General features: G+C 41.6%; 1 protein-coding gene across 1 annotated transcript in view; it reads left to right on the forward strand.

Annotated features, from left to right (window-relative positions):
• The window catches only part of LOC130198496 (catenin delta-2-like), a 264,975-nt gene that overhangs the window by 208,962 nt on the left and 35,757 nt on the right, over positions 1-20,256 (forward strand). The window contains exons 8-9 of the mRNA XM_056421662.1: positions 2,779-2,965; positions 18,991-19,108. Of these exons, the coding sequence (XP_056277637.1) occupies positions 2,779-2,965; positions 18,991-19,108 (305 nt within the window). The remainder of the gene's footprint in view (positions 1-2,778; positions 2,966-18,990; positions 19,109-20,256) is intronic.

Raw genomic sequence — 20,256 nt, forward strand, 5'->3', positions numbered from 1 at the left:
TCAGTGATGGTGGAGTTGTGGATAAAGGAAACTGTCTTGTTAATTAAAATACAGACTCCTCTTTGTTTTGTATTGTAGTAAGCTGAAAATGAATGAGTGAATTGTGTTGATTTAAATTTGTTGTGACCTGATTCTGAAAGATGTGTTTCTTGTATTAAGCATATATCTGCTTTCATCTTAGCCAGATGATTTAAAACTTTAATTTGTTTTGCTTTAGAACCAACTCCATGGATATTCCAGGTTAAGAATTTGAGAGAAGACATGTTAATTGAAATACTATAGACTGAGTGTTAATGTTGGTGTGTGTGTGTGTGTGTGTGTGTGTGTGTGTGTGTGTGTGTGTGTGTGTGTGTGTGTGTGTGTGTGTGTGTGTTGATGTGTAAATGACACAGCAGTATGAGCAGACATTGAATCAGGGAAGAACAAACATATACAAAACAAAAAAACATAGGAACGTAAAGACAACAAAGTAAGTAACATATTACACATAACAGAAATACAAGGCAATGTGTGAACCAGATCGGGGTTCATACTGTCAGGTACAGTACGACATGGGTGCAATACTAAATAATAAAATAATCGAAACAGTGAAATGCAAAGAAAAGAGAGGGGGGCATATAGAGATTACGATGGGGAATTTTGTGTATGTATGCGGATACGTAGGGACAGGAGAGAGAGAGAGAGCGAGAGAGAGAGCGAGAGCGAGAGCGAGAGCGAGAGAGAAAACAGGGGTCTAGAAGAGCCAGGGGGTTACGTCCTTATCGCGGTATAATTGTCCATCTATGTATAGTCTGTCCAGTGATATTATTGCTTTCTTTCCTTCTTTCATCATGTTTTTGCGGATTGGAAATAAAACTTTGCGACATTGCATGATTTCTTTTGGGTATTGATCGTTGAGTCCATAGTCCGTTCCTCTGAGCTGCCTGCCTTGTTGTTTGACCTGTTCTTTTTGTTTATAGTGTTCAAACTTAGCGATGATTGGCCGCGGCCGGCTGTTGTTCTGCGGTCCCAGACGGTGGACGCGGTGGAAAGTTATGTTGTTGACGGTCTCTGCGGGTAGTTTGAGCTGTATGGACATGAATTCTTTGATGGTTTTTCTGGGTTTTCTGAGGTTTGTTCGTTAATGCCGGTAAAGACTAGATTGTCACTCATACTGCGGGCTTGTAAGTCCAGGATGGTTTGTTTCATAGCTTTGTTGTCAGCGGAAACAGAGGTGAGCTGGGTGGTTATCGTACTGACGGAGTGATGGAGTGATTTGTTGTCCTTAGTAATAGCGTCGATTTGGTTCTGACTGAATTCCAGGCTGTGGCGCAGAGCCTGGAATTCCCGATGTAATACTGCGATAAGCGCAAGTCTGGAGTCAAAACCGGAAAGCTTATTTTCAATGGACTTTAGTATGTCGCTTACCTCAGAGCAGCATGGAGGTTTGGGTGAAGTGGATGGATTTGTACCTGGGCTGGTACGGGCTCTTTTGTTGTATGAAATGGGAGTCTTTTCGGGATCGCTTTCAGATTCGCTTGCTTCGGTGTTCATGACGCAGACTCGCCCGAACCACTCGTCAATATATTCTTCCAGATGGTCCAGTGCGATAAATATTGTAGTTCGGTTTGAATTGTAACCGATCTTAATTAATTTGTTTTGGGACTAGAAATAAGAAATTTCCAATCATTTTCAAGTAAACCAGATTGCTCCATCAGACAAAAATTAATACAATATGGAAATCACTTTATTAGAACAATGTAAATACAGTTCTGTACTACTATTTGGCAACAAAGAAAACAGCTTATTATGGCTGCTATTAATTAATAAACTGGTTTGCACAGAATATCTTTTCAAGATAATAACAATAAAATGCAACCTGTGATAAACTCTCACTCAGTCATACTGAGCACCGTGTAGGAAGTTATTTTGAAAGTATCCTCTCAGTGGAGATATGTGCTCTTTACCAGGATTCACTGTGGTGGCATCCATATCACTGGTTTCAGCAAATTCACTCAGATTCTCAAAGGAAGCCATATTCCCGTGATCGCCTGTCCCACTTCTCCAGCTTCAGAGTGATACCAGTAATCTGGTCTGCCAGCTGAGGAAGCTGCTTGTCTCTGCCGTAAAGATGAAGATTTTATCAATTTATTTTTGAAAGTGATATACCGCCTTCGTTTTTTGGGGGCGGGTGGGGTTTACGCTCGGAAATTAATTACAGCAGCTCTGTGGTGCGTTAAATTGAAGGTTATGTTTTGAGGTATGAGCCACACATTTGAAATGCATCACTCCTGTGTAATCAAAGATTCATGATGATAAGTGAGGGTTGATTATGAATGAGTGTACTGGTGATTTGTTTGTATTTCTGCCTTTTTTTATTTATTATTATGACATAGCAGATCTGTACATGAACATTTTCAATCATTCAATCTATAGAATTACCATGATACAATGTCCATTCGTTTGAGAAATTATGTCATCTGAAGTAATAATTATAAAACTCACTCTGAGCCCTGTTACTCGTATCATTTAGCCCCTTCAAGAGAGAGAGACACCAACTCAACCCTCAACCCCTGACGAGTCCGTCCTCACAGCCTCATCGTGTATATTCGCCCTTGTGCAACTGATGTAGATTGTTTAAAGCCCGACATTAGCTTTTTTAAACTTCAAAATTCCTAAAGTGGTGATGATTATGTGTAATATTTAAGTGTTTTTTCTGGAGTGGTCTGTCTCTCCTCCGTTGTTTTTGTGTTTTTCACGGGTTGGTGTTCACAACCCGTCTCCCCGCCTCCTCCTCAGGTGTTTTGTGGAACTTGTCGTCGTGCGACGCCCTGAAGATGCCCATCATCCAGGACACCCTCGCCGTGCTGACCAACGCTGTGATCATCCCCCACTCGGGCTGGGACACGTCTCCGCATACGCAGGAGGACCGCAAGATGCACCTCCACTCCTCCCAGGTCCTCCGCAACGCAACTGGCTGCCTCCGGTCAGTATCGGTCTCTTATCCAACTATATATATATATATCAGGGGTCACCAATCTTTTTGAAACTGAGAGCTTCTTCAAGGGTAGGCTACAACATAATACGAAGGGCTTCTTGTTTGATATAAACTTCCTCAATAACAAATTTGAACTGATCACCTTTTAATAATAATAATAATAATAATAATAATAATATATGTGAAGTGACTGCCTTATCACATTTTAATGTTAATTATTCCTCACAATAGTTATTAACAATAATTTCCACAACAATTGTAATACGAAACACAGATATATTTAAACATGCAACATTTATTTCTGTTAATCTACTTCAACATTTGAAAGTCAGATGCATCACATATATATATATTTGTAAATATATTGGACAGTTTTGTATTTTTTACATCATACCATTTATTTAACTAATTATCATATTGTTTTAGGAAATTATTCACTGTCAAATCTAACCACTGCAAATCATGAACTCTGACTGTACACATTATCGGATGTGTAAAAAAAACATTTAAATCAACTTTTGAAATGAATCATATTACATTAGTACTAATCACCACATCTGTAGATAATTTATATAATATAGAAATAACACTCACTCACTTTGAGAGATCACGGTCTGCCAATACCAACATTCAGTTAGAGAAAAGAGTCCCACTCTCGTCGGTATCTTTAGATCATTGTCTGTCACGACTATGATCTAAAGATGACTCACCACGTGGCTTCAGAGCTGCAGTGGCTCTTGTGTTTTCACACTTGAGACATGATGCTAGTCCGACAGGGAAGTCTGGGAGTCGTAGGACTGTGACACATTGTTGTTTGTTGTTGTTTGTTGTGCTCCAGCACGCCGGATATTTAAGAAAAAGAGAAACAGTGATGATGAAACCTTAGTGCCTCAATACAAGGTGGAAAAAAATTCCATAATTATACTTTAAATCGTTCTGGATTGTTGTTTTTCTGGCCACTGGGGGGCAGTGCAACGACCTGTTAACACGAACACTTACATTCTACCAACTTAGTCAACCCTTTATCATTCATTAGAATCAGATCATATATGTATTCATATTTTTTTAATGTACAAATAGTTATACAACACTAGAAAATCGTAATATTTACAACATATAGTCACATAGCTCCTATATGTAGTCACACATACAGTGTAATATAACTAGTCACTTATTTACCTATAAATATGCATTACAGCACATTGTTCCTTATGAATATGCATATTCATCTATTTGTGCCTCTTACATAAAATACAGGTGAGTGAGAGTTAGGAATAATGAAGGTGTGTCTGATAGACTAACCGCACAGAATAATAAATGATTCAATTCAATTTAGTTTATTTGTATAGCCCATTTTCACGAATTACAAATTTGTCTCAGAGTGTTTTACAATCTGTACACAAAACCATCTCTGTCCCAAAACCTCACATCGGATCAGGAAAAACTCCCAAATAACCCTTCAGGGGAAAAAAAGGAAGAAACCTTCAGGAGAACAACAGAAGAGGATCCCTCTCCAGGACAGACAGGTGTAATAGATGTAATGTGTACAGAGGGACAGATTTAGAGTTAAAATACATGTAATGAATATGACAGAGTGTATGAATAGCTCGTAGTAGGCATATTCCACGATGGAGACCTCCACGATCCATCAGGCAGATGGAGGTAGAGAGGAGGAGTGTGCGGAGTCTCAACAGTGGGCGGAGTCTCAATAGGGCAATGGCATTGTTGGTAGTAGACATATTCCACGATCCAGACCTCGATGATCCATCAGGCAGATGGGATCTATGGCGTCTCATAGGGTCCGATGACCCTATGAGACGTGAAGTCAAAAGGACTCCGGGGACAAAGCAGAGTTAATAATGTGTGATTGAGAGATGAAAATTCATCCATAAGGAAAGAGAAAAGAGGAGATAGGTGCTCAGTGTATCCTAAAACGTCCCCCAGCAGCTATATGCCTATAGCAGCATATCAAGAGGCTGGACCAGGTGAACCTGATTCAGCCCTAACTATAAGCTCTGTCAAAGAGGAAAGTCTTAAGTCTACTCTTAAATGAGGTGACTGTGTCTGCCTCCCGGACTGAAATTGGAAGCTGGTTCCATAAAAGAGAAGCTTGATAACTAAAGACTCTGGCTCCCATTCTACTTTTTAAGACTCTAGGAACTACAAGCAGCCCCGCATTTAGTGAGCGCAGCTCTCTAGTGGGGCAATATGGTACGACAAGCTCCTTAAGATATGATGGTGCATCACCAATCAAGGCTTTGTAGGTTAAGAGAAGAATTTTAAAAGTTATTCTCGATTTTACGGGGAGCCAGTGTAGAGCAGCTAGTACAGGAGTAATGTGATCTCTTTTCTTAGTTTTAGTGAGTACACGAGCTGCAGCATTCTGGATCAACTGGGGGGACCTAAGAGACTTATTAGAGCAGCCTGATAATAAGTAGTTGCAGTAATCCAGTCTCGAAGTAACGCCAGAAGAAATGCCAACCGACTGATCCAGTCTCTGTCATAGGATGTCATGGTCAATAGTGTCGAATGCAGCACTAAGGTCTAAAAAGACCAGTACAGAGATGAGTCCTTTATCTGCTGCCATTAGAGGTCATTTGTAATTTTCACCAGTGCTGTTTCTGTGCTGTGGTGTTTTCTAAATCCTGACTGAAACTCCTCAAATAAACTATTATGATATTATGATAGAAAGTCATATATATATATATTTCTCAAGGATCTTGGAAAAGAAGGGGAGGATAGAGATCGGTCTGTAGTTGGCCAACACCTGTGGATCCAGAGTGGGCTTCTTCAGGAGAAGTTTAATTACAGCTACTTTAAAGGAATGTGGTACATGGCCTGTTATCAAAGACAAATTGATAATATCTAATAGAGAGCTGTCAATTAAAGGCAAAATGTCTTTAAGCAGCCTAGTCGGGATGGGGTCCAAGAGACAGGTAGACGTGTTAGAAGTAGAAACCGTTGAAGATAATTGGTCACGGTTGATGGGAGAAAAGCCATCTAAATATACACCAGGGCATACAGCGGTTTCCAAGGCCACTCCACTTGAGGACAGATTGGCACTGGTTAAGGGCAAGAGATTATTAATCTTGCGTCTAATAGTTAAAATCTTTTCATTAAAGAAGTTCATAAAGTCATTACCATTTAGGTCTATAGGAATACTCGGCTCCACAGAGCTGTGACTCTTTGTCAGCCTGGCTACAGTGCTAAAGAGAAACCTGGGGTTGTTCTTATTTTTCTCTATTATTGACGAGTTAATAGGCTGCTCCGGCATTACGGAGGGCCTTCTTATAAGTTTTAAGACTATCTCGCCAAACTAAGCGGGATTCTTCCAGATTAGTTGAACGCCATATGCTTTCAAGCTTTCGTGACGTTTGCTTTAGTTTGCGGGTCTGAGGGTTATACCAGGGAGCAAACCTCCTCTGCCTCACTGTCTTCTTCTTCAGAGGGGCTATCGAGTCCAGTGTCATTCTCAGTGAGCCTGTGGCACTATCAACAAGATGATCAATCTGGGACGGACTAAAGTTAGACCAGGAGTCCTCTGTTGTATTGAGACGTGGTATTGAATCAAATGCAGAAGGAATCATTTCTTTAAATTTAGCTACAGCACTGTCAGTTAGACATCTGGTGTAGAAACTGTTGACTAACGGTGTACACTCCGGTAGTATAAACTCAAAAGTTATAAGTTTGTGGTCTGATAGAAGAGGATTCTGTGGGAAGACCTTCAAATGCTCAATGTCAACGCCATATGTAAGAACAAGATCAAGCTTGTGGCCAAAGCTGTGAGTGGGTTTCTGTACTCTCTGGCAGAAGCCGATCGAGTCCAACAATGAGATGAATGCAGCCCCAAGGCAATCATTATCAACATCCACATGAATATTAAAATCTCCTACAATAGTAATAGTAGGAGTAATAATACATCCTCACACCATTATTGAACATCAGTTACCGTGGCCGTGGGTGGTATGTTACCACGTTAATTGGAAAACAGAGTTGTGCAACAAAAGTCAGTTAGTACACAGTAAAATTGGCTGAGTAAATTTTACTCAAATTGAATAATATTTTACTCTAAAAAAGACAACATTTGGTCCCAGTCCAAAGAGAGTAAAAGTTACTCTTATGACAGAGTTAAACTTTCAGAGTTAAATTTACTCTATTTAGTGCAAGAATTTTACTCTACCTGATGATAATTCACTCCATTTAGTATAAAATAAAAACAACTCTACCCTAGTTTTACTCTGTTTAGTGCAAGAATTTTACTCTACCTGATAATTCATTCCATTTTGCATAAAATAAAAACAACTCTACCCTAGTTTTACTCTATTTAGTGCAAGAATTTTACTCTACCTGATGATAATTCACCCCATTTAGCATAAAATAAAAACTATACCACCCTAATTTTACTCTATTTAGTGCAAGAATTTTACTCTACCTGATGATAATTCACCCCATTTAGCATAAAATAAAAACTCTACCACCCTAATTTTACTCTATTTAGTGCAAGAATTAGAGTCTACCTGATGATAATTCACCCCATTTAGCATAAAATAAAAACAACTCTACCCTAGTTTTACTCTGTATAGAACTGAATTTTACTCAATACAGAAATCAAAATTATAAATGGTACATCATTTTACTCCAAATAGAATTTATTATGAAGTGAATGTTACTCTAAAGAGTTTAACTTTATTATGAATATAATTGTACTCGCTATATAACTTTACACTCAGTCATACACTGCAAAGTTTTTAAAAAGGTGAAATAAATAGATCAGAACCCAATACCTTAACTGACACCTTTACTTTATTAAGTGTTCACAGGAAACAGTATGGCACAATATACAAACTGGAGTCATTATGACTGCAAGACACCTGTAAATCGAATGCTTTGTGACAGAAAAGATTGTTGACAAACACAATATGAGGTCCGTCTGTTGTGTACAAAACTTGAAATGCATTAAAATGCTCGTTCAGACACACTGTTTGTAGTGCAAACGTAACAAAAAACAATGTCTCATCCTTCACAACAACATGGTGGATCTTATGAAAAACTGGCATGTCACAATGAATTTTAACACATAGAACTAAATCTGCACGGTACATATTTCCGTGGTGCTTGGCCCATCTTACTTTGAAAACCTCAGCATCAATGGGTAGCTGGAGAGTCTCTGCTACCTCACAGCCCCAGTCCAATGCATTTAAAGGTAGCATTTTACCTGGTCCAGTGATCAGTCTTTTGGGGTCAAATGTCTGCCAACTGTAAGCAATGTGACTTTGGTGTTTTTTGGCAATTGTTTTTTAAAGAAATTGTGCTTTGCTTCGTAGCGCATGCACCAGCTATGCAAAACTGGTCCAGTCTTAAGTATACATGTAGGGTAATGAACCATGAAATGATGCTTTGGTAGCAGCTTCCTGTGTGGAAACAAATGCTTGAATAACCTATGGTGTTCAGCGATCAAGTGTTTCAAGAAAATAGTTATACCCTTTGACAATACAGGAGAAAATACAATATTTACAATTTGCAGCAACAACAGTAGCAAATACCAGTGCTGATCATTTGGACAAACCAAATCTCCAAAGATGAGTGGTAGATTGCGAAGTAGACACCAGGACTGGATGGCATTTAACCCTAGGTTATTCGAGTCCTCGACTAACTTCAATGTAGGGGGTTTGTTGTTTTGTTCCATGTAGCCATAGTTAAAGCTCTTAATTCTCCTGTCTACTTCCTTTGATGTTGTGTATTGGTCTATTACATGTAATATTATCAGTTTCATTTCAAATTGTGCCACTCCCTCCAAGATATCATGCATAATATCAACAGAGAAATTTTCACATGTGTTGAAGTACTGCAATGAATTCAGAAGACAAGACTGTTTAACACCCATCACATAGGGAAGTCTGGGATTTGTTTCCATTTGTTGGCAGTGTTCTGCATGAAGTGCTTGAGTTCGCATAGTTATCTTGGGTGAATCCTCAGTAAACTCTGTTTGAAAGTCCTCTTTGTCAGCAAGACAAAAGCGGCAACAATATCTGGCAACAAATGATTGTACAAAACCAAACAAACAGTGAAGGCCAAGCTTGTCACCAGTAACTTGGACAATAGTTCCATATACCAGGTCATCATACAGGGGAACCCTAATTCCATCCTTCTCCAGTATTTTAATATCCTGCACAATTGGATCAAGTATTTTAGAGAAGCCATACGTTTTAATGTCTTGGGCATGAAATAAAGAGACCAAATGAATATTATGGAGAGCAGAGTTGTACTTGGGAGAAAAATTCCGCAATGTGAAATATATTGCTCCTAATTTATGTATTCCCCGTTTTGACCCCAGAGGATTAGCAGTCTCGAAATCATCATAGAAAAGTTGAATCTGAATAGCATGTTTCTGCTTTGAAAATAGAGCATGGCTCTTGAAAAGATCTCCATCACACAAGTCTTTAAGCAGATTGTCTCCTGAATTGGACTCAGTCTGCATCATCTCCTTTACATTGGGGTGATTGTAAATAAACTGTAAAGTTTTCAAAATTGGGATGTAAACAAATTTATCAGTAACAACAACCTGATCGTAGGTTCCTGTAGTTCGATTGCGCAGGGTTTCAAATCTTGAACCAAGAACATGTTCAACTGTGTCTACCTGCCCCAATTTCTTTGCAAAATAGTGTGTTCTTTTACTTCCAGAATTGAATGCATTAAAAGGATTTTCCATTTTTTCAAAACACTGATCGATTTTGCCCTCGATGTCACTTTTGACTGGTTCTTGTAAAGACAGACTACTCTTCACAGATTCTTTTGCTTGATTATGAATATCATTAACTATCTCTTCCATGGAAATGACCAAAGAGTGGATCGTTGATTCACCTACACCTGCCACTTTCAGCTCAGCTATTGTTGCAGCACAACTGTGCACAAGAGATTTCTGTAGCAGGACTGAATCAGAAGGAGGAATTACAGATGGCAAATCATAACAAACACTTCCTACTGAATCTTCAGCTGTAGATGGGCCTTCACCAGGATCAGAACAAGTTTCATGTGCTTTATTGAGATGCTTTCTGAACCCAGAAAAAGTGCCATAAACTTGAGCACAACCAGCCTGACCACATTTAAGGCGAAGTGTCTTGCCAGAGCAAAGACCGTGGATCACTTTCAAATGCTTTGTCAGGGAATTAGCATTTGTCTGGGAGCTCTTACAAATGAAACACAACATTTCTGAATACCTGAATTCCGTAATGGAGCCCTCAAAGAAAAGAAAATCGAATCAACGCAGCAACCGAGCCCTCAACTCTGCAACTCTAGGATTCACCTTGGTTGTATCAATATCGATATCATAAATGGTTGTCTGAATGAAGTTGTACACATTGACGAGATCGTGGTTGTACGAAGTGCCAAAGACAAAGTGAGCTTTGAAAAGCTCATCAAAACAAGCAAGAGAGCCAGATGACTTACAAGATATTGTCAATGACAATGAAGTACTTGTGAATCACAGTCCTCTGAGTTCCCACAGCAAGCAGGTATGGTTGAAGGCTGTCTGCGATTCCATCGAGATGCCCCTGGATGCTGGTCCCTGTCTGTGACAGAAGAAAAAGTTTGAGAAAACATCTTTAAAAAAAAGGAAAAGAAACACAACAAAAAGACATGTGGTGTGATATAGCTCGTGATGTTTCCTGTATGGCAGCCTTACCTTGATGAACTTCACAAGATTCTCACTGGCTTGTCTGGCGGAGAGCTTTCCTGGTCTCTTTCGGCCTTGAGGTGACGGCGGCAGCAGGTGCACAAGGATCAAAATGGACGACATGTCACCGTCCCATCCTGAAAGAATAAAGTAATAATTAATAACAAAGACTTCCAGGATTACTTTAATACAAAAATCTAAACACTACTTTATGTACCAAAAAAAGTCAGCACAAAGAGTGTTGCACTTCTCATGCTCCAATTTACAATAAATGGACTTTATGCACAGCTCCACTACTTCCTGAACTTGAGCCAGCTCCTTTATTTCCTGTCTTACATTGTTGGACCAACTGATTAATCCAGCTGCATCAAGTGCTTTTTCTCCTAAAAACATTCAATCTTATCACAACTAAAACAGAAAAACAACAATATAATCCATTTATTTTGCCTCACCACTTTCCACTTCTGTTGTGGATTCAGCATTCTGGACGAGGTACTGCAGATCATCCGACTGTGTGAGACCACGGCTTTGTTCAAGGACTTTTTTCTTGTAAATTGTGGGCCACTTCTCCAGGAACTTTGCAGAGATGGAATCATCAAACATCAAAATAAAATCTTGCTCAATCTGCAGAATAGATGAAATCATGTTGTTAAATCTCCTTAGCTCATACAATTTTAAGTCACTTTTTTCTAAAATACAAGTCAACAAGTTAAAATACAAGTTACAATGAAGTAAGTTGAACATACTAATCCTTGTATGTCCAGGAATCTTGGGAAGGCCAGAAAGACATCAGAGGACTTCACTGGATCATGAATGATCTTTTGGCGATAGTTGAAGGTCTGCTTCATCTTCGTCATAACAATCCCTTCATCAGCTGTATGCTTCATCAGTGCAATGGCCTCAGAAAACAAGCTGTCTGTCATTAGGGGATTGTCCTCCCTCAAGTCTCTTTCAGCTGATGGGCCCCCTGTAACAGTGGATATGGATATGACTGTCCTAGGATTTAATAAACAACACTTGGGAACTCTGCCATGATTCTCATGTATGCAGTTTGGTTACAGGTAACAACAACACATACCCATTTGTGTTCTTAAGAGTCTCATGGCCTTCTTTTGTCCACCAGAAGCTTCCTTTTGGACAAACTTCAATCTCCAAGCCAGATACCCACTCCCATCTTCTGCATTGTAAAAATGCTCCTAAAAAGGTATTATTCAGAGTGAAATGAATTGTGATTTTGAACATGTTTGAATTAGCAGGATAAAATATGTTCACACTTAAATCTAAAAAATGCAGCAGCTGAGCTGAACTTGCTCAAGACTGGACTGCTAAACTCAAAAGGGTTTTAAATTATCAGTTAAGGAAAAATGGCAGAGATGGTGGACGTGCATGAATGTTAACAGCTTTAGTATTCCTCAAACCATAGCCAAGCAGTTAATTTTATTTTTTTATCTAGCTTTCCATCATGCCTGAAAACTGTTGAGTTTAGAAGTGAAGAGTAAATAGGTAGGACTAATTGTTTTCTGTACTTACATAACCAAACTTGCTCCTTGGATCAGCCAGGTATGGGAACAAGTTGATGATCCCCTTTGCGTAGTCCTCTTTGACGCGCCTTGAAGGACTTGTCCTACACATAAACACACACAAACATACTATGAGCACTGTTGAAAGTATTGGAGTGTAAATGACACCTTCAGCAAACTAGGCATGGGTGGTGCATACAAAACAGTTGTGAATTAAATAATATTTCAGCATACCCATGTTCACTTGTTATTTGTGCAACCAATATCTTGACCATGTCACGCCGCCTGCTATCCGTGAGACTTTTTGTCCGAGCATACTCATTGATGATCCTCTCTCCGCCAGGTTTGTTCTTTAGAACATCTTCAATCATCTAGGTGACATAAAAAAAAAATACACAACTATAAAATCTGATCAATGTAAACACTTTACATCTCCTCATCTACGAGCACACAAGACTTCTATGTAGAGCTGCAACAATTAATCAAACAAAAATTAATCAGCTATTTTGATAATCGGTTTGTTTTTTTGTAGGTTTTTTAATAGTAGGTTTTTTTGAAAGAAAAAAGCTTTTAAGAAGATTTCAGCTTCTTAAATGTTAATATTTCTGGTTTCTTTGTTCCTTTATGACAATGGACTCAATATCCCTTTAGTTTGTGGACAAGACATTTGAGGACGTCATCTTGCGGTTTGGGAAACTGACATTTTATTGACCAAACAACAAATCGATTAATTGTTTAAAATGTAAACTTTCTGAAGGCGTGTAGTGCAATCAGCATTGCTTACTTTGGCAAGAGAGGTGTTTTCAGCTCTCTGTCTTGTGGCAGGACTGCACTGCAATATTACGGTGTCATCAGAGCCCCCTTCAATATCCCCACTGGAGCTGGTAAAGGAGCTGCTTGAAGGGGAACTCGGGCAATCTGTCAAACCATGTAAATATTCAGCTGGTGTGATTAACACTAACACCATACAATTGCCAAAAGTATTAAAGTAACTACCAAAAACAAAGATTATTGGAACTATAATAAACTAACAATTCAGCAGATTTATCTGCTTGTCTTAAATAGAACATGTTAGGCTCGCCAAGACTCAAAGAATGAATGACACTGGTGTGCTCAGTGGCTACGTGGTTAAAGCACATGGTCCATGTTGGCAATGCCCAATGCAGTGATCATGATCAATTCCTGGTTGGACTGATCATCATCCCCCCCAATCTCTCTCCCTTTCACTATCCACTCAAAACTACCCTGCTCATTAAAAAAGAAAAATGAATGACACTAAGAAACTTACCATCTGGATGTGGACTTTGTGCGAGACAAATCTCGAGCACACCTAGGTTTTGTTTTTCCATAAGGAAATCAAAGACCTCTTCATCAACCTCAGTCTTTGTGTCATCAAAGACTCTTAAGTCCAAGGTTGGGATGCTGAACTTCTTGGAAGCTGTGAACATTAAAAAAAGGCACTTAAAATTTAAGATGAACTCCAGAATAAGGAAAATGTAATAAATTAAGCAATATAAACCTCAACAGTTAAGGTATATCTTCTTAATAATAGTTCATTAAAATCTGCACCATGCCCCCAAACCGACAGCTTCAGTTTGTTTCCTGTGTTAGACTGAAATTCATTAGGTTTTCCACTCACCACTTTCCAAAAACGATGTGTAGGTAACTTGGCCCTCAAAACAGAGGTATTTTTGTCGATCTCTGTACTTTACTCTAATAGCCTGCATCCTACATGACATGAAAAGGTTATTTGTATTAGCTTTTGCACATCTATTTACAAAGTCATTCATTAACATTCATAATCCATTGTCCACCTTGACTTATTCCATTTGTATTGTACACATGTTGTCTATGCTGCTCTGATTAAGTAAATCGGTGAACAAAATAATGGCCAACTCTATAGCAGCAACAAGTTACGTAAATGACATGTCTATAAGGTTTGTATGATGCTAGTCCAACACACTGGCCCTGAGGGAATGTCAGAAGAAGTATATACCTGCGAACCAAACTGCAGATAAAAATAGAAGTAAAACACACAAGCTTGCTCATCGAACAGCAGAGCGAAAACGGTCAATGTACAGGACTCAATTCAGAGTAAAACACATGTGTTTGTTAACCAAATAGTAAGTGTAACAAAACAGACATTACTAACCGGGAAGCAGGTGAATTAAAACACCAAATGCTTACCAACTGGAGAGCAGGTTAAACAAAAAACACACAGGCTTGCCAACCACGTGCTTACGAGTCGGACAGCTGTGACAAACACAAGAACATGCTAACCTGGTGCTTGCTAGCCGAATAGCAGTTCAACACACACAATAGCTCGCTAACCTCGTGCTTGCTAGCCCAATAGTAGTTGAAACACACACAATAGCTTGCTAACCTTGCGCTTGCTAGCCCAATAGCAGTTCAACACACACAATAGCTTGCTAACCTCGTGCTTGCTAGCCCAATAGCAGTTCAACACACACAATAGCTTGCTAACCTTGCGCTTGCTAGCCCAATAGCAGTTCAACACACACAATAGCTTGCTAACCTCGTGCTTGCTAGCCGAATAGCAGTTCAACACACACAATAGCTTGCTAACCTTGCGCTTGCTAGCCCAATAGCAGTTCAACACACACAATAGCTTGCTAACCTCGTGCTTGCTAGCCGAATAGCAGTTCAACACACACAATAGCTTGCTAACCTCGTGCTTGCTAGCCGAATAGCAGTTCAACACACACAATAGCTTGCTAACCTCGTGCTTGCTAGCCGAATAGCAGTTAAACAAACACAATAGCTTGCTAACCTCGTGCTTGCTAGCCCAATAGCAGTTAAACAAACACAAGATGTCACGTCAATGTACACCATTAAATTTAGAGTAAAACACATGTGCTTGCGAACTGAACAACGTGAGAAAATGACCCTAACCCACAAATTCGCCAGCTATCATGTAACTCACCGGCTTTACTTTTCAAATAAGCAAACAAAAAAATCGGATGACATTTTATCCTATTAAATTCGATATTTAGTACTTTGCAGACTTACCTGGCTCACCGCCGTCTCACTGCCACTCAACTCGACCTTGCACTGCGGGACTAGAAAATGGCGGCAGAAACGAAACTTAACAAACATTAGTGGGCGTGTTCTTAATATTACTCCAATAAGGTTTACTCTGTTTTTTTACTCCCATTCTAGTGGTCATCGGAAATAATTACACTCTGAACTGAATAAAAATTAGTCTTTCAGAGGAAAAAAATATTAATTCTGGAAAAATTACTCTCCCCTTTTTCCTGTGTAGTCACACACGGCTACTATTAGAAACTATGTTATCTGTGGAGTCTGGAGGACCACTAAAGGGTCTCTCCCCTTCATTTTGCAAGCAACCAATCAGAGCCTTGAAGATTCAAACATGGAGATTTTATGGCTTCAGCTTCGCAGCAGCGATCTTGACGTGTACTGAAGATGTTGATATAATAGATATAACGCATTGATACAACATATGTGTTGGTGAGATGCTTTCCAAAGCTCCACGATAACATTTGTCGTAGCCGAGACAGAGCTCATACATATTTCTGTGTATCAGACATTTTGTTTTGATGTGCTGCTGGTTCCCCTCCATCAAACACTTCTGCATCAAAAGAAAACAAAAACAGAATAATGACGACTTCGCCCCTGAAAAGGTTTCCGGGTACACGTGCACATTGGCTGTGTACGTGTATTAATTTTTTTATCTGGCATCATCTTATTATTATTTCTGCAGAAGTGTATTTGAAACAGGAGAACACATAGTTCCTGTGCCATGCGTGGCCCATTAATCTCAACGGCAGTGTGTCTGCTCACCAGCTCGCTGTGAAGATCCAGCACACACAGCAGGTGCTTAGTCAAGCTCCTAATGCTGTGTGTGTGCAAGTGCGGGTGTGTGTGTGTGCGTGTGTGTAGTTTTGTGTGGATTCCAAAACTCGAAGGACTATTTCATATTTCTCACGCCTCGTGAGGGATGCAGGGAGTCTGATTAAAGATTGAATATTTCATGACGGGTTTGGCGTCTCGCGGACCCCTCTCTCTCTCTCTCTTACTCTCTATCTCTCTCTCTCATCCTATCCCTCCTTTTGTCACTTTCTCATTCTGTCTCGCCCCTTCTGCCTCAGCGTCTCTCATATTCTTTCTCTCTCTCTCTCTCTTATTCTGTCTCACCCCGTCTGCCTCAGCGTCTCTCATATTCTCCCTCTCTCTCTCCAGGGCTCTCAAGTTTTGAAGACAGGCAAGCGTGAGATTTCCATCAGCACCCGATACAGCTGACCGTTGCGCGCGCCAGCATCGAGCCGAAAAGAGTTGTTGACGGGGGGGGGGGGGGGGGGGGGTGCTAGTGACTCTTTTTTTGCTCCATCCCAATGCGCGCAGACCGGCGTCGGAGCTCTGCAGCGGAACAATCGATCGGCGTATTGAGCACCCCTGCATTCAAGCATTAAAAAGCCGAGAGGTTTTTTCAGCGTGAGGAATTCGATGTGTGGCGGGAGTGCGTGAGATAAGACCGAAATGTGTGAGTCTCTGAGAGCCCTGCTCTCTCTGAGCGTGAGGACGGAGGTGGTGAGCTGAGAGCAGAAGATTGCTTGTTTTAACTGTGGTTTTCCTCATTAAATTGTAAATTGTTTAAACGGAATGTTTGATGTGTGTGTCTGCTGGTCACTTGAATGTTTGTGTGAGTGGCTGCGGGTTCACGGAAGGGTTTGGGTGTCTTTGTGCGCGTAAGCGCAGCCGGCTAGCCGCGTGCTAACCGATGAGCTAGCAGCATGTCGGACCTGAACTGTCTGACACGGAAACACGGCGTGAGGATCAGGCCGTGTTTCTCGTGCTCGGAGGAGGAGGTGGGGCTGGCAGCGTGAAGTCCGCCGCCCGCATGGTGATGCTGTTTTTAGACAGCGTGGCGAAGGTGAGCACGGTGGTGGTGTCGGGGGTGGTGGTGAGAGGCACGGTGCTGGTGATGCCGCTGGCTACACCGGCGGTCAGGGTCACCGTCGCCAACATGCCTTTGTTTATTGAAGAGGAGGCTCTGATGAAGGAGCTGTTGAAGCACGGGAAGGAGGTGTCTCGGCTGAGGATGATCCCCTCAGGGTGGAAGTCCTCCCTGATGGGGCACGTAATGTTCCACAGGAGTGGGGAGCTCAACCTCAAGGTGGCTATTAAGGTGGAGGGGCATGACTACAATGCTTTGTCTGTGGGCGAGAGGGACATCAGGCCAGGGACTGCCCAAAGAAAAGAGCTGCTAAGCAGAACTCTAGTAAAGCAGCTTCTGAGGGGCAGAACCAGGAGGGTCCAGAGGGGACGGGGGGTCTCCAGCAGGGTGAGGAGAGGGAACAGGCAAGGACAGGGGGTGTCCAGCAGGTTGTGGAAGAGGAAGAGAAGGGGGGTACAGCACGGTGAGGATGAAGAGGGGGAGACTAGCACAGGCCAGCAGGGTGAGGAGGAGGAGGAGGAGGAGGAGGAGGAGGGGAACGAAGAGGGAGAGGATAGTGTAGCGCAGCAGGTTGAGGAGGAGGAAGAGGAGGCGTAGCCAGAGGAGGAGAGGGAAACATGTGTCAGGGAGTCATTGGGGACAGAAAGCGAGGTGGACATGGAGGAGGATGAGGAGAGCCTCAAAGTTCCCCGTTTAAAGAGGAAGTGCGGAGAGGACGGCGAGAACTCTCAGGCCGAGAAGGTGACGACGGACAGAAGAGACTCAAGGGGGGCAGAGTCCGATCAGAAGAGGCATGTGAAGTTGGAAGATTACTTCCCAGACAGAGACAAGCTCTTCACCTCTGCCGGCTACTACACGACGAAGAGGGAAGAAAACCCTTCACGGATAGGATAAAAAAGTTCCTGTGTGACCTCAGGAAGGTGATGGATGCTGAGCGTGAGGAGAAGAAGGCTTGAGCGAGCTGTTGAGCTTTGTGAAGAAGAAGAGCCTGGAGCCAGCGGGCCTCACTGCACTGGCGAGAGGAACTTCTGCTACAGCAGCAGGACGAAGGGCAGAAAGCACTTCCTGTCCTCATTGGATTAAATGTTTGATTTCTTAAGAGCATGAGCATAATGGACAATTTATTTTCAGGATTGGTTCTGCAATTATGTTGATGTGTGTTATAAGTAATTTGTTGTCGTTGTTGTGCTAATTATAAAATAAAGATTTTCTAAAAATCTCTCTTTCTCTCTCTATCTCTCTCTCTCTCATTCTGATCCAAAATATTCTGCGTTGTATTTTCAGATTCTAGATTTTTTCCGTGCATCAGTAGCTACTAGTTAGCCCCCCACAGTTCACATCACACACACACACGCACATACACACACACACATTCCGTGTTCTGTTGTTTATGAAGGATTACTGACGTACTCACTCATTTTAAGGAGTATTCAGGCATTAACACAGGTTGCATAAATAAATGCACAAGTGTACAGCACCGCAGCCAAGGAACGACACGACCCCGTTGGTTTGAGACCACGACGGTGACGTATTAAAGTAAAACTAAATTCGGCTGATGGCGTTTTGGAAGCTCGCTGCCATTTCTCATTGACATCGAGGGCGCGGGCATCTCCTCGCCGTCCTCAATAGTCTGACATTTAAAGGGCATTACACTCAGACTCTCTCTCTCTCTCTCTCCTAGGTGTCACACGGACATGCATTCAGTATCACATATCCGTCTGCTTCAACACACACACAGACACACACACACTTTACAGACGTGCGTTTGATATTCTGAAGCCGTGCTGCATGTTCAGTTCTCAGCTGGACTGTTTATTGATGAGATGTGTGTGTGTCTGTGCGTGTGAGTGCGTGTGCATGTGTGTGTGTGTGTGTGTTAAAGGAATGTGAGTTCTGCTGGCGAGGAGGCCCGGAGGAGGATGAGGGAGTGCGAGGGCCTGACAGACGCTTTGCTCTACGTCATCCAGACCGCTCTGGGCAGCAGTGAGATCGACAGCAAGGTGCCTCTCCTGCACACACACAAACACACACACATTATCTCATGTACACACAAAAATGTCTGAATGCAAATATACTCACACTTTTTTTAAAGATCTCAATGGCTGGAAAGTTGTGTTCATGTGTGTCTGCATGTTTTTGTGTTTTTTTATCACTATTTTTATTCATTTTGTTTTTTGTCACTGTCCAAATTTATCTGCTGATAAATACACATCACTAAGGGCTCGATCACACCAGATGCGCCTCTCAAAAATGCTATGGTACGGTGCGTTTTTAATCTTTTCGCGTTTTTCAGGCGCGGTAAAAAGTTTAAATATTCTCAACTTTAAGTGCCGCTCATCAATGTCACACTCGGCCAATGCAGCCAATCGGATCAAGCAAGAGGCGGGTTTTCGTTCCTGTTTTCCCGACGAGAACCTCATATTAGCGGTTTTTAATTCCGAAGAGCTTTATAATTCTAAATCTAAACGCTACTCAAACTCACTCCTGCTTGGTCGGAAGTGCAACTGATGCTGGTGGGGAGAGACAGAGACTTCTCCTCATCCTCCGTCCTGTGTTTTACGGAATCATGGCTAAGTGGATCTATACCAGATTCTGCGCTCCAGCTGGCTGGCTTCCAGCTTTTCCGAGCGGACCGGGACACGGAGCTCTCCGGAAAAATAAAGGGTGGAGGAATCTGCTTCTACCTCAACAACGGCTGATGCAACGACGTAACGGTGATTCTACAGCACTGTTCGCCGGACCTGGAATCTTTTATCATTCACTGCAAACCCTTCTACTCCCCACGTGAGTTCGCTTCATTCATCCTGGCCGGAGTGTATATGCCGCCACAGGGAAAGGTGCAGGAGGCACAGCGGACCCTCGCCGAACAGATACGGTGTGTGGAGCGGACCTACCCGGACTCTTTAGTTATTGTACTCGGGGATTTTAACAAAGGAAATCTCGCACGAACTTCCTAAATATAGACAGTTAATTAAATGCCCTACTAGAGAGAAGAGCATTCTGGACCACTGCTACACAACAATCAGCAGGGCCTATCACGCCGTCCCTCGAGCTGCACTGGGAAACTCTGACCACGTCATGGTTCATCTGATTCCCTCATACAGGCAGAGACTAAAGCTCTGCAAACCTGTGGTGAGGAAGTTCAAGA

This window comes from Pseudoliparis swirei, chromosome 8, assembly GCF_029220125.1.
Source record: "Pseudoliparis swirei isolate HS2019 ecotype Mariana Trench chromosome 8, NWPU_hadal_v1, whole genome shotgun sequence".
NCBI lineage: Eukaryota > Metazoa > Chordata > Actinopteri > Perciformes > Liparidae > Pseudoliparis > Pseudoliparis swirei.